Source organism: Cervus canadensis, chromosome 13 (assembly GCF_019320065.1).
Source record: "Cervus canadensis isolate Bull #8, Minnesota chromosome 13, ASM1932006v1, whole genome shotgun sequence".
Taxonomy (NCBI): Eukaryota; Metazoa; Chordata; class Mammalia; order Artiodactyla; family Cervidae; genus Cervus; species Cervus canadensis.
The window spans coordinates 3,143,330-3,158,955 of record NC_057398.1 but is presented as its reverse complement, the minus strand read 5'-3'; the positions used below and the strand labels follow the sequence as shown (position 1 = coordinate 3,158,955).

The window sequence follows — 15,626 nt, the reverse complement described above, 5'->3', positions numbered from 1 at the left end:
AGCAAAGATTCCTTTAAGAAATGATCTTTGCTGAGGCGTTTTCCCCTCGCCCTTCGATAGGACAAGCTCATTAACTGTGACCCTCTGTTCATTTCCTTGCAGATGAGCAGACCACGACCCCTGCACTGACCACTGCATCCATCGTTAGCACTGCAACTGCTCCCTCAACCATAGGTGACAACCTGACCCCCAGTCATGCAGTCACCCCACCACCACGCACTTGGGACAAGCTCACTGCTGCCACTGCGTTGGCCCCATCGACCCCGGGCTCTTTCTTCAAGATGTTCCCCTGAGTGTTCTAATCCTGGGGCGTGGAGGGGCAGTTAGTCCAAAGCACTGATCCGGGTCTGCAGTGCGAGAGCCGCGGAGATCCGGGCCGGTGTCACTGTGATAACCTATTGCCTCCCGGTCATAGCCTTCCCCTCGGGTGTGAACTTGATGAAAATGCGTAGAGATGACCAGCTACACCGGACCTTTACTAGTGGGTTTCGGTATTGGTGGTCTTCCCTGGCGACTCAGAGGGTAAAGCGTCTGCCTGCAATGCAGGAGACCTGGGTTCGATCCCTGGGTCAGGAAGATCCCCTGGAGAAGGAAATGGCAATCCACTCCGGTAGTCTTGCCTGGGAAATTCCATGGACGGAGGACCCTGGTAGGCTACAGTCCATGGGGTCACAAAGAGTCAGACACGACTGAGCGACTTCACTTCCCTTTGGGTATTGTTATGAAACAGAACAGTTCTCTCAGTGGGAGGCTCCGTGTCAAGAAGTCAGCGGCAGGGGAGCCTCAGCATTCGGGGCTGGGGGTATGGAGACAGAGGTGAGGGGGCCTCCATCCGGGAGTGAACGCCCAGGAGTTGGCGGAGTCTGCGATGGGTCAGCCAATCAGAGCCTGCCCGGGCGCTGTTCCTGCCTCAGTTTCTCCGTCTTGAAGACCAGACTAGCTGGGATCTCGTAGCTTCCACAAGTCACATTTCCGTCTTGTTCGTCAGTTAAATATATACGCTCAACAAGACTTGTCTCAGTGGATGGACAGATTTTTTACCCTGAGTCTAGTATATGGGTAAAGAGCTTACAAAAGTGAAACCGGAGCATGGAGTAGCCCTTACCTATTTTCCGATATTCTTTGCAAATGAAGTGAAATCGCTCAATCATGTCCAACTCTTTGTGACCCCATGGAATTTTCCAGGCCAGAGTACTGGAGTGGGTTGCCATTTCCTTCTCCCGGGGATCGTCCTAACCCAGTGATCGAACCTGGGTCTCCTGCATTGCAGGCAGACGCTTTACCATCTGAGCCACCAGGGAAGACATTCTTTGCAAACAGAGATGCAAACTGAACTTTCTAGGGGTTATAATTATATAAACCTCTTTTGAGATTAATCAAGGGGATAAAGACTTTAAAATTGCCTCTGGCTGCTTGAATAGTCAGCCACATCACCATTCCATAATCAGATGTGTGTCAAAAAGTCTTAATATTGTATTACCACGATTGGGCTTATTAGGTAAATTCATGAAAATGTTTTATGGGGCTAGCTCCTTGGTTTACAACCTTTGAAGTTTTGAGATCCAAACATGAGACTAGGCACTGCAGACTCTGGCTTATCTGTTAAACCTAACTCGGCAGATTCTACAGTTTATGGAGATGAGACACTGTAAACCACCCTTCCCCAAAATGACTAAGGGCAGAGATATCCTAAAAGCTGATTTTAATCATCTGCATTCTCTTTTTTTCTTTCAGCTCCTGCTAATGCATCTAAGCCATCATGTGGTAAGTTTGTCTACCTAGATGCAACATATATCACTTTAATGATTTCATTCTTTATTTCAAGTTTCCAAGACCCTTGCTCCCCCACTCCAGCAAAATAAACTCAGTGGCTCTAATTTCTAACCACCGATTAGCTCCAGCTCTTAAGATCCAGAGTCCTTCAGGGTGAGAAGTTTGATGTCATGTTCAGACCTGGATTTGAGGACCAGGATCAATCATTACTAGCTAAACAGCTCTGGTGGAGCCACTTACCCTTACTTTGGGTGTTTAAAGTGGGGTGATAGCAAGCTTGTTTGGGGCTGGGGGAAGATTCTGTGTAATGATAAATGTGAAATGTGAGTTGCACCTTCAAGGCTGATCAAGAAGGAAAAGTCTCCTCTGTCTCTCTATCTTGCTGGGGTTCCCCTCAGAGCAGACGCTTGTAAACAATTTGTATCTGTCCTTCTCCCGTCTTCTTCCTCCGTTCTCAGTGAAAGCAGAGTCCTTCTTCACGACCAGGGCTCCACACGCCACGTGTTTCTTAAATCTCACCGCTGGAGTCCCTGCTTTCAAGTAGCTCTTCATATATTCAGTGCAAACACCAGCCTTCGTATGTTTGCTTAATAATATGATCCTTCATGTTCAGATTCCTCTTGCATTATTACTTTTTTACTCTTTTCACTTAAGTAATATAGAAATACGTATTGTTGTATTTCTTAACCTTTTATTTTGTTTTAGAGTACAGCTGATTGTGGTAGTTTCAGGTGGACGGCAAAGGGGCTCAGCCATCCCTATACATGTATCCATTCTCCCCCAAACTCTCCCCCGTCCCGGCTGCCACATAACATTGAGCAGCGTTCCCTGCGCTGTATAGTAGGTCCTCGCTGGTTATCGGTTTTGAATATAGCGTGTGCCCCTGTCCCTCCCAAACTCCCTAACGACCCCTTCCCCCCCATCCTTCCCCCTGTAAGTTTGTTCTCTAGAGGTTGAGCTAGAGATTGTCTTACAGAGTGAAGTAAGTTAGACAGAGAAAGGGAGATACCATATGGTATCCCTTATATTTGGAATCTGAAAAGAAGTGATACAGATGAATTTATTTACAAAATAGAAACAGACTCGCAGACTTAGAGAGCTGCTTCTAGGCTTCTGAGCACAAGTTTCTTCCTGCCTCTGTGCTCACCCAGGTTCTTTCCTACACCTGGAATTCCGTGCCATCCTCACCCGCCTCCCCCTCCCTCATCACTTTTTCTATGTCTTGCTCCTATTTTAAACTGCAGACTGAGGCGCGTGCCCTAGAGAGCCTCTCCGGGTCCTCTAACCACAGCAGGTTCCTCTGCTTCTTTATTCCCGTGTTGTTTCGTGCATCATCTTGTTTTGGTGTTTCTCCTATCTTCTCTAGACCATTCCTGTGCCCATCTCCACGTTAGAGACCCCAAAGTGGAACATGTGTATTCCTGTTGCTTGGGACAGTGTTTTAAAATAAGTGCATCATAATTTTTGTTGCACTAAAAAATAAGTGAGTAAATCAGTGTGTACTGAGAAGGTGATTTTTTGAGTCAATGGAATCTGTTCGAATGAAGGGGAGAGTGTGAAATGACACTCGAGAAAGTGTGAGGAGGAGCTATTGTCCATTACTTTACACAAGCAAAGGAATGGGGAGGCTTCCGCTCTCTACATAATTAATGTTCTCCGTATCAGGAGAAAGAGATTATCAAGTACTGCAGTTTAGAAATCAAGGAAAATGATAGAGCTGGAATAAGAAATTTGTCAGGTGTGTCGCTCTTTTTTGCATAATTCAGCCACTTTTGAGACCCTACTAATGACAGGTTTTACACAAGGATCTGAATTTATGGTGATGGTCAAAATAGATTTTGCTGTTATGGAATTTACAGTCCAGTTGGGAAGACACATGAATCCAGTCATCATCCAAATACAGACTCATGAGCTGGGGTCTTTGATGGGACAGCGATGTAAAGACAATCACGAAGGAATAACACAGAGGCACTGATGTGTTCCTTCTGCAATTTATGTTCCTAGGGATATTTTTGTTGATGTTTGGATATTTTTAAAAATATATGTTAAGGGGTTGGTGCTTAATGTTGGTGCTTTGTTTGTTCAGAAAAATCAAAGATAATCCTGGCTGTCTTATTTTCTTTCAGCGAACAAATACGGAAGTGTGTCTGTGAGCTATGTTTTTAACAAGGACAATAACACATTTACTGCAACACTGGATATTAAGGAAAAATGTGAACCTCCTGGATGTGAAAAGCAGCACTCTGGCCTGGATGCCTGTGTAAATAAGACCATCAACATGTCACACCCTTCATGCGAGCCTCCATTTCAATATCTCTTAGAGGTACCACCAGGTAAACGCCAGTTGCTTTCTGTTTGTGTGTTGACAACAGCAGTGGTTTTGTGTGTGGCGTGTCGGGAGGCGGGGCGAGGGGAAGCTGCTGGTGGGGGTGTGGCATGTCGGGGGGCGGGGCGAGGGGAAGCTGCTGGTGGGGGTGTGGCATGTCGGGGGGCGGGGCGAGGGGAAGCTGCTGGTGGGGGTGTGGCATGTCGGGGGGCGGGGCGAGGGGAAGCTGCTGGTGGGGGTGTGGCATGTCGGGGGGCGGGGCGAGGGGAAGCTGCTGGTGGGGGTGTGGCATGTCGGGGGGCGGGGCGAGGGGAAGCTGCTGGTGGGGGCGGGGGAGGGCGTGCTGCTCTCCTGACCCAGTGAAAGTGGTGACCTCCGAGGAACCTTCTGTCTTCATCCCTTACTCACCTCCCTGCACCTCTTTTACCACGCGGTTTGTGTCAACCAGATATAACGTACTCCTCTGAGCGATTATTCACGAGCTTCTTTTCTCTCCTCTACTGAATTCAAGTCATTTTATATATATATATGGACATGGGTTTTGGGTGGACTCCGGGAGTTGGTGATGGACAGGGAGGCCTGGTGTGCTGCGGTTCACGGGGTCGCAAAGAGTCGGACACGACTGAACGACTGAACTGAACTGATATATATATATATATATTTATACATTATATATACACATTATATGTATATACATATATGCATACATTATATGTATATACACATCAATACACATGTATATATTAATCGATATTAATAATATTACTATTGATAAGATTAATTTTGATTAATATACACAGATAATGTGTGTATTAATGTTTATATATATATGTATTAATCCTTCTAAATGCAAGTGTGTCTAGAATAAAGGCTTCCCAGGTGGCTCAGTGGTAAAAGAACCTATCCGCTGCTATAGCAGCCGTGGGTTCAGTCCCTGGGTCAGGAAGATCCCCTGGGGGAGGGCGTGGCAACCCGCCCCAGTATCCTTGCCTGGAGAGTCCCATGGACTGAGGAGCCTGGCGGGCTACTACCCATGGGTTCGGGAAGAGTCGGACACGACTGAGTGCACATGCGCATGTCTAGAATATCTTGGGGGAAAGAAACAAAGTCAAAGATTTGATGTTTGTGAAAAAAAACAAAAAAGTACTTTCAAAAAAAAAAAAAAAGGAGAGTTATAGTCACGTTAGTGGGATCCAGCTGGTTTTGGTGCCTCAGTGACTGCTGGGAAAGAGAAGGGACTAAGGTACTATGTGGACTTCAGGGATGCTACCTTTCCTAACTGTGTTTTCAAAACAGGACTTGGGAGCTCTGTAAGTTTGTTAAATCTCTTACATCTTTTATTAATTCAAGATCATTGATTTACTTATTAACATTTATGTAGGCTAAACGTCTGTTTTTGAAAAAGAAAACTTATTTAACCTACTCATTTTTAAATAATATTATGGAAATAAATGATCAAATAAAAACAGAAAGTGACAATTTTTAAAAAATGCATTACCCAGAGGGAATCCCACATGCTCTGTGTAATAACCATTCAATGAAAATAATCAAAGAGTAAATGAAAAACTGAAGATGTAAGTAAGAAAACAAAATGAAGCAAGTCTTTTAAAATGTGCAAAAGATGCAATTTTATCTGGATTTTTGCTTGGGTTCTATTTTTTTAAAGTAGCGTAAATTCTAAATGAATTAGCATCACATATATTGGTAGCATTTCGTTTAGAATTTACGCTAATTTTAAAAAATAGAACCCAAGCAAAAATCTAAAAAAAAAGAATAAAGACTTAAGAAATGCAAAACCTGAGGATTATTCAACTTTTCAAAAGTAATCTAAATTCTTGCCAGATTCTATATCATGAATATAATTTGAATAACTGTCACTGAGCATACGGCACACATTATGAAATGTTAATCATCCATTTTTGTATCTTTATTCTGACAGATCCTAAATGGTTTAAGCTGATAGACTGTGTGGAATCTGAAAAAGCAAATACTTCCCTTTGTTTACGTTGGCAAAACGATGATTTTCCCTTTAGTGGACGGTTCAAGTGTGATGAAACTAAAATTGAATACAAATTTAAATGTGGTAAGAACTTAACAGTGATCAGAGGAGTTTTTTTCCCCTACAGTGGGAAGTTTCCCTAAATATTATCTAATGTTCCTCCTCCCTCCTTTCATCCACTCTTTCAATCTCTCTCCCTGTCTCTCTTGCGCAGTCCATGATACGTTTGGAATCAAACACTTGTATTCTTTATACCACTCAAACCCACAAAATAGACAAATACTTCACTGGAAGAATAATTTTTGAAATAGCAGTATCATTTTATTTATAAGAATTTTCTTGGCAACAGTTACACAGGAGCATTGCTGAAGAGCTTATCAGAGAAGAGTTAAAAAAGTTAAGATACACAAACTCTTAGCATGAGTGTGAAAGCAAGCAATTTCATGTGATTCCACGAGTTCCTCTGTCAGCCCTCCATCAGCAACACTCATAAAAACTGCAAGAAGACTTTTAGAAAGCAAAGTAGAAAAAGAAAAGTCAGTGCTGCCAGGGATATGAGTTGGTGTTCATGGAAGGGGGAATACTTGAGGTAGAACTTCTTTTTAATGATTAATGATTTACCAACTTTTAATTTCTCTTCACTTGAGTTTATTGGGATGAAATCTCCCTGCCTTGGCATAAAGCCACCTGCTAGGCTGTATTTGGCAAGACAGACAGACGGAAATACACACTGTCTCACAGAGGGTAGAGTGTGGGACTAGTCACAGACACCATGTTTCGGGGAAGACGTACGGCTCGGGTGTGAGCAGGATGAGGAAAGCAAGAACAAACCGTGACAGACTGACGACATGACTGTGATCTCAGATACCGACGAGATAAAGGCTGACTCAAATGCAGTCTCAACTCTGAACAGAGAGCAATGAGCTAACGCCTCATCTCTTCAGTTAAGTTAGAGACACTCTCAACTTCAGTTCTTCTTACCAGTGTTTTCTTTAAAAATGACTGTAGCAAAATCACACATTATTACAGCAGATCTCTGGATCTTTTACTTATTGTTTTGACAATTTGCATAGGTTTTTAATCTAATAGATATTAACTATAGATATAAAACCAAAGTGAAATTTAAGTGTGATATATTATATTCATATACTCATATGCAATACTTATTTTTTTTAGATGTCCCTACTCCAGATAATAATAGAAACACACTTGAAGTGGAGGACCTTCAACCCAGAACTAATTATACTTGTAGTTCACAAGTATTCTATAATCAACAGCTTCTTACTAGCCAAGAAAAAAGTATTTTAACAGATTTTGGAGGTGAGTATATTGCTTGCATTTGTATGTTAAATTTCTTTTCTTTTTATAGTCTTATGATTCTTTGAGAATCATAGAAAAAGATAGTATGGATTTGGAGAAGGGGTTTCACAAAAAGGCGTTGTGTCCATTTTAAAGTGAGAATTTAGAAATCAGTGACAGAATCCAGACCTCCATGAGCTTTTTGCAGACTGTAGGCTGCTGTGAGGCCCAGGTGGAAGCAAGACTGAGGTAAGTGAGATGCTTGTTCACACAGTTCCCATGGTGTCTCCTCGTTCCCGTGGCGGCCTCCCCCTCTTGGCGTGTCCGGCCTCTTCTGGGCCACTGTCAAATCCTGCCTCTCATGGGAGTGAGGTGGGCACAGAAGCTAATAAGGCGCAGTGATAAAGCGAATCGTTGATGGCAAAATGATAGCTGTTATACTGAGAGGCCAGCAGCATAGATGATAACAAGATTATTATAACTAGTAGCAGCTGAAAAATAAAATTCTGGAAAATAACGGCATCTGGAAGATGGCAGGGAGAAGGAATCAAAAAGTGCTAAAACTTCAGACATATTTACTGGAAGTAAAGAAATTAGTAGAAATAAAGCCTCTTGATGAAGGTGAAAGAGGAGAATGAAAAAGCTGACTTAAGACTCAACATTCAAAAAACTAAGATCATGGCATCTGTTCCCATCACTTCATGACAAATAGATGGGGAAAAAATGGAAACAGTGACAGACTTTATTTTCCTGGGCTCCAAAATCACTGCAGATAATGACTGCAGCCATGAAATTAAAAGATGTTTGATCCTTGGAAGAAAAGCTATAATGAAATTATAGACAGTGAATTAAACAGCAGAGACATCACTTTGCTGACAAAGGTCCATATAGTCGAAGCGATGGTTTTTCCAGTAGTCATGTACAGATGTGAGAGTTGGACCATAAAGAAGACTGAGAACCAAAGAATTGATGCTTTTGAACTCTGGTGTCAGAGAAGACTCTTGAGAGTCCTTGGATTGCAAGGAAATTAAACCAGTCAATTCTAAAGGAAATCAACCCTGAATATTCATTGGAAGGACTGATGCTGAAGCTGAAGCTCCAATACTTTGGACACCTGATGTGAAGAGCTGACTCATTGGAATAAACCCCGATGCTGGGAAAGATTGAGGGCAGGAGGAGAAGGGGACGACAGAGGATGAGATGGTTGGATGGCATCACTGACTCGAGGGATATGAGTTTGAGCAAACTCCAGGAGTTGGTGAAGGACAGAGAAGCCTGGCGTGCTGCAGTCCAAAGAGTTGGCCACAACCGAGTGACTGAACAACCAAGAGAGACTCCAGTTGACTCTAGAAATTTACTCAGAAAATATGTTAATTGTGAAGACAGTTCATGAACACCACTAAAATATGAAAGACAGAGAAATAGATGTCATTGTGTATAATCAGTAGAAGAAAGTTATGGAATAAAAGATGTTCTACACGTTAAAGGAGGAAAAGGAGAAAGAAGGAGGAGTGGGAGGAGGATGAGGAGGAGAAGAAGAAAAATGGGAAGGGGGAGTGGAAGGAAGAGAAAAGGCGTGGCAGAGAGGGAGAGAGAAAAGGCTACGTAGTAAACAGTAGGTAAAAGAGCATAAATGTCAAAGAATATCAAAAGTCGGACTTCCCCCATAGCTCAGTTGGTGAAGAATCTGCCTGCAGTGCAGGATACCTGGGTTCGATTCCTGGGTTGGGAAGATCCCCTGGAGAAGGGAAAGGCAACTCACTCCAGTATTCTGGGGAAATCCTGGGAAATCCCATGGCCAAAGGTGCCTGGCGGGCTGCATTCCATGGCGTCACCAGAGTAGGACACGACTTAGTGAGTAAACAAACCACTGTATCAAAAGTTAGTATAAATAAAATGATTTAAATTTACCTTTTGAAGCAAAGGCATTCAGACTTGAACAAAGTAAAGACATATTTTAGGGGAATTTGTACCTTAAGTAAGATAAAGTGATAATTTATGGGAACTTTTATTGCTTAGCGCCTATTGAATGAAATCAATGGAAAGTGCTTGGAAAAGAACCAGAAAAAAAAAAAAAAATCAAAGATATTAGAAAGGAGAAAATAACGTAGCCTGGAGTACAGTTTATTGAAAGACGAAACAAGCAAACATATCAGGAATTTGATAATCAGTTTGAAGGCTTGGTTTTGAAAAGAATAATAAAATAGACCTCTAGCAAAACAACCATCCCCCATGCATTAACAAAAGGACATTAAAAATACAGTAGAAATTTCACAGATTATAAAGAATCTTGTATCCAGTATGAAAAGTTAGATAAAAATGAATCATTTTCTAGAACATACAAACTATGAGCATTTGCTTAGGGGAAGAGTTAGAAAATTAGACTTAAAATTACAGTCTAATACCTCTTCACTCACTTCACACTCCCTGTCTGCTTACCTCACCTACCCTTTAAAAAAGAAAAACCAGAAAGGTAAGCTTACAGTTTCTGTCCTATCCAGACTATCCCGTATAGAAAACATGTAAATCTATCAACTCACTTTGATTATTGTTAGGGTTTGGAATAAGCTTAGGGTTACTGTAATGTGGATACCAAACAGTGCAAAGATGAGGCAACTGTAAGCCAGTCTCTTCTATGAACGTAGGTACTGAATAGTAAATGAATTATTAACAAAGTCAATCCTCTAGTACATTATAAAGCATGTAGTTACAAAAGAAGATATGCAGAAGTGTTATATGCTCAGCTGTGTCCGAGTCTTTACAGCCCCATGGGCTGTAAACTGCCAGGCGCCTCTGTCCATGAAATTCTCCAGGCAAGAATACTGGAGTGGGTTGCCATTCCCTTCTCGAGGGGATCTTCCGGACCCAGAGATTGAACCCAGGTCTGCTGCATTGAAGGCAGATTCTTTACTTTCTGAGCCAAATGATCTCTAAAGAAAATGTAATAAGAGCAGGTATCTTTCTTATAATTTCATCTTTGATTCATAGTTAATCAAAATATGACTATTAACAATGCATGCTAATAAGATGAAAAATGGTTTCTTTATGTCTTGTTTTTTCATATTTTATATTCTTATTCTCTCAACAGTACCAGGAGACCCTCAAATTTTTGCTTGTTCTGCTACAAATGCAACTGAAGGAAACATTGCCTGGACACCACCTCAAAATGATTTTCATAGCTTCTCTCTTTGCTATCGGAATATTTTGAGACAAGGTAACTTGTAGAAAATTTAATTCCACATCAGGAAAGATAAATCTAAAATTGGAAAGCACTAGATATATGGATGGAGTGAGTGAGCCACAGAGCTGTCTACACAGCAACCGTGATGGGCATCCTACATGTCTTGATTTTAAGAACTGCCTCCACTCACTATGGACTCCCCAGCCTCTGAGATGACTGAAGCTCAGAACATTCCCAATATTGCTTGTCCTTCTTGACCTTCTTACTTATAATCTTTACACTCTAAAGCCTAGAGAAAGAAAATCTCTAGACTATAATACTCACAGCTGTCTTCCAAATATTATGTAAGTGAGCTGCACTGGTTTGAACTCATTGTTCTGGACGACAAACAAACCACTTCCATAGCTTGATCCAACTGGCGCACACACAAAATTGGGTGAATAAAAATGAGCATATTCCCATTTAGTCACGGAGGGCACTTTATCAGCCAGTGGAATCTTGCAACGTGGTTCTAGTTAGCATGAAACTTCTGTAGACGTAAAGGCAGTCCAAAAAACGCGCTATGACGAATCCAACCACTGGACTTGGCCTTCCTTTGGAGGGACTATTTTAAGAGAGCAGACCTCTCCTGGACGATGTGAAGTATCTAAAATGCCTGAAGAACACGGTGGGGACTGTGGACCATCTCAGGATAGACTCAGCCCTTGGGATGGCCCACTTGACAGTCCTTGCCCTATAGTTTAAAGCAGTTTTGAGCTGAACATCTCACGGTTCCATCACTTTGTTTGGTGGGTAGGAACCAGATATGAATTTTCAGATTTCAAGAAGCAGAAAGCCACTTCTCTTCAATGTGTTATTTTATATTTTGATAATATATGGCTTTTGCTGGTTGAATCAAATAATCAAACTACTAAAGCAAAGTTCCATGCACATGTAGTGTTCCAGTTAGCATAAGAGGACTCAAATGCTATGGAGAAGAAATATTTGCCATGTATTTGAGGTTATGGTACTTTGAAAAGTTATGTCTGTGAGAAAAGAAAAGTGGAAATTAAAGGAAGATAAAACAACAAGACAATCGGATAGTCTGCCTCACTGGCCACCTCTCCTGTGAACTCTCTTTGCTGGGTTTCTGTGTGAGCACATTGATTTTCTTTTCTCTTTTCTGAATCTTCTCACTTTCCCTTGCTGTATTCCTCACTTTTTTATATTCTCTCTCCACTATGGAGTTCTTTCAATGCCACAGTATATGGAGGGAATTTATGGAACAATGTTTATTGCTCCTTTGTATTCTATACAGTTTAAAAAAGCGTTTGAATAATAGGCTTAGAAGGATGTTACACGTTGGTTATTGTGGTCAGACAAGTTTTTGTTTATTTTTTGCAACAAGTACAGAGCCTTCTTATTCAGTGCTATCCAAATTTATGATTGTCCTTGAGCAGAATGGGTGGGGAGGGAAGGGCAGGTATACAACGTCAGGCTTTGTGTGCCCTCTTCTCAGAAACTTGGCTGGTAACTGGCTGGATCCAGCCTCCACAGTGGCTCACGCAGTGACTCTGCTCGAGGGGGTCTTTGGAACCAGCTCACCCACAGTCCTGTCTCTCGCAGCCTTCAGGCTCCGCTGCCTTCCCTCACTGCCTCAATTCCTGTAGTGCTCAGAGGAGGAGGACAAGGAGGCGGAGTTATTGGTGATCAGATGGATTCTGTGTCTAAAGTCCATAACAGTGGCTTGTACCAAAGTTCAAAGTTTGGAGGTTATCAGGAAAAGCTTCACTAAAGTATTGGAAAAAAGACTTTCATAATATCCACCATGGGCTGGGCTTTCTTAGAAAGAAAATAGACCATCTTCACTGATATGCTTGGACTCATTTATTAATATGTTATGTACCAAATTAACTATGAAACCATTAGTTTGGAATATTTGAGTTTATTTAGAGTAATTACACTCATTCAATACATTTGCCGATAATTATATGTACTTCTAGCACAAACAATATTTTTATATTTCAGCCACTCAGTTTGGAGTGGGCTTGGAATGATTTAATGTACAGACCAAGTTAAATATGTGGTAATCCTGACTTTTGATGACTTAATAAATGTTTCTGTTTTTCCCTCTGAGGTGAAGCACATTGCTCCAGTCTGGATAAAACCCAGCACAGAACGGATTTGCGCCGTTTGACCCCTTACACAGAATATGAGGTATTGTTACAGGCCCTCGTCACAGGAAGAATAGTTCGCAAGAGCAGAACTGTGACCTGTAAATTTGAGACAAATGCAACATGTGAGTTATGAACTTTAATGCCTTTTTCTCTGAACGGCGAGAAGCAAAGTCTAAACTGTGTGAACAGCAGGTTCACGCTCATTCTTAATTTGGGAAGCACATTGACTTTGCCCGTTTGTTAATATCTCGGGTTTATAATAATTTAAAAAACAGCAACTTAAAATCTTTCGTTTGAGGCTTTCTCTGTGTCCTTCAGGTATAATCACAGAATTGTAAGAATGAAGCCTGAGAACGTATGAGCTGGTACAGTGTGTAAGAGTTCAGGCAATTAAGTACCTAACCAACTTGGATAAAAATGAATTGCCTATTGTTCTTTGTTATGTAGAAATTTCGACTGCTGTCAGATGCCCGAGAATCCCACACTCACAAACCATTCACTTGCTGGCTTTTGCTTGCATGACAAAACACTTCGTAAACCATGATACTTTGTCAGCATTCTCTTCTCATTACAATGAGCTGCCTACTGTTTTATGTACATTCTACATTCATTTGACTCTTGCCACCAACGGGAGGCGCCACGGATTCCAGGTGCGAAGCTCCATCCTTCTCTGGGGTGACTGTGAACTCCATGAGGGTCGGAGCAGAAGAAACAGCCCTGTGCAAATCAGCAGTCAGGGCTCCAGAGACCCTCCCTGGGGCTAGGCTCACAGGGGACAGGTGTTCTACTCGGGGCTGGATATAAAAGGCGCCTAATGTCATTTAAGTTCATGCTTCAGTGGAAATAGAACTGCCATATGACCCAGCAATCCCACTTCTGGGCATACACACTGAGTAAACCAGATCTGAAAGAGACACGTGCACCCCAGTGTTCATCACAGCACTGTTTATAATAGCCAGGACATGGAAGCAACCTAGATGCCCATCAGCAGATGAATGGATAAGGAAGCTGTGGTACATATACACCATGGAATATTACTCAGCCGTTAAAAAGAATTCATTTGAACCAGTTCTAATGAGATGGATGAAACTGGAGCCCATTATACAGAGTGAAGTAAGCCAGAAAGATAAAGAACATTACAGCATACTAACACATATATATGGAGTTTAGGAAGATGGTAACGACAACCCTTTATGCAAAACATAAAAAGAGACACAGAAGTACAGAGCAGACTTTTGAACTCTGTGGGAGAAGGTGAGGGTGGGATGTTGCGAAAGAACAGCATGTATACTATCTATGGTGAAACAGATCACCAGCCCAGGTGGGATGCATGAGACAAGTGCTCGGGCCTGGTGCACTGGGAAGACCCAGAGGAATTGGGTGGAGAGGGAGGTGGGAGGGGGGATCGTGATGGGGAATACGTGTAAATCTATGGCTGATTCATATCAATGTATGACAAAACCCACTGAAAAAAAAAAAAAAAAGTCCAAGTCCTCAAACTTTACGCTTTGGTTATTTTCCTGAATTCCTATGCTATCACAGACACAAAGGTTTGCTGCTGATGAAGAATTCAGCCGCGTATCCCCAGGGTCATGTAAGCGCTTCCAAAAGGAGGACCTGAGCCGTCTGTAGGTCTTCGAGGTTTCCCCAGCACCATTTCCTCCCTCCCTGCCCCTTCTCTTCTTTTCCTCTGTTTTCTACTTCTACACATTCTCTGTGACGAAACTAGACAGCGTATTAAAAAGCAGAGACATCACTTTGCCAGCAAAGGTTCAGACAGTCAAAGCTATGTTTTTCCAGTCGTCACGTACAGCTGTGAGGCTTGTACCACAAAGAGGGCTGAGTGCCGAACGACCGATGCTTTCAATCTGTGGTGCTGGAAAGTCCCCTGGACTGCAAGGAGATCCAACCAGTCCGTCCTAAAGGAGATCAGTCCTGAATATTCACTGGAAGGACTGATGCTGAAGCTGAAACTCCAATAATTTGGCCACCTGATTGGAAGAGCCAACTCACTGGAAAAGGCCCGGATGCTGGGAAACATTGAGAGCAGGGGATGAGATGATTGGATGGCATCATCGACTCAATGACATGAGTTTGAGCAAAACTCCAGGAGACAGTGAAGGACAGGAAGTCTGGGGTGCTGCAGTCTTTGGGGTTGGACACAACTGAGTGACCGAAGAAGAAGTAGAACAGCACATTCTCTTTGGGAGAATCTCAAAAAATCTCATAGTTTCAAGTACAACTTAGGTGCTAATATTCATTAACAGATGTGTAATTTATTTTCACATGTTTTCTTACAGCTTTTTATGTACATTATCTCCTAATTTCCCCATCCCCAAATAGGCACTTAGAATGGTTTATATTGTTCACATATATTATCCAGTAATTTAAATATGCATTTAACAAATGATTAAAGTAACCACTGTTGTTTTTTTTTTTTCCTCTATTTCATTTTGATAGATCCAGGCAAGGTCAAAGTTTTAAAGGCTTTACGGAAGACAGAAAATGCTATAGATGTGAGTTGTAAACCTCCTGACCAGCTTAATGGCCCCGAAGGGTACTTCTATTTGGAAGTAAGAACTGGAAACATCTTGGTTAAACATGATTCAAAACCAGAATGCAGATTCTTGGTAGAAGATCTTCAATATTTAACAGAATATAATTTTTCGGTAAGACTACAATTTCTATAATCAACCCAGAACTGATATACATATTATAGTTAATATTCTGCAGTACTCAAATAATACTAGGACTAGTGCTCACACAAGCTTGAGAAGGTCTGATGTCTAAGGGAATCACACTTTATACGTCTTAAAACTTTGACTCCATACTTTTCATCTGTAGTACTAAATACAGGGATTTATGGCAGATATTTGGTTGGAACGTTTTTGA

General features: G+C 41.8%; 1 protein-coding gene across 9 annotated transcripts in view; it reads left to right on the top strand.

The window, feature by feature from the left end:
- PTPRC (protein tyrosine phosphatase receptor type C) overlaps nt 1-15,626 on the top strand; it is a 123,061-nt gene that overhangs the window by 63,692 nt on the left and 43,743 nt on the right. For 7 of the 9 annotated variants that reach the window (XM_043484959.1, XM_043484966.1, XM_043484963.1 and 4 more), the window contains 8 exons: nt 103-174; nt 1,735-1,764; nt 3,900-4,106; nt 6,039-6,182; nt 7,275-7,418; nt 10,486-10,611; nt 12,695-12,856; nt 15,195-15,403. In XM_043484959.1, coding sequence (XP_043340894.1) covers nt 103-174; nt 1,735-1,764; nt 3,900-4,106; nt 6,039-6,182; nt 7,275-7,418; nt 10,486-10,611; nt 12,695-12,856; nt 15,195-15,403 — 1,094 coding nt within the window. Of the gene's footprint in view, nt 1-102; nt 175-1,734; nt 1,765-3,899; nt 4,107-6,038; nt 6,187-7,274; nt 7,419-10,485; nt 10,612-12,694; nt 12,857-15,194; nt 15,404-15,626 lie in introns of all 9 variants that reach the window. The other 2 variants (XM_043484961.1, XM_043484967.1) reach the window with 2 other exon arrangements.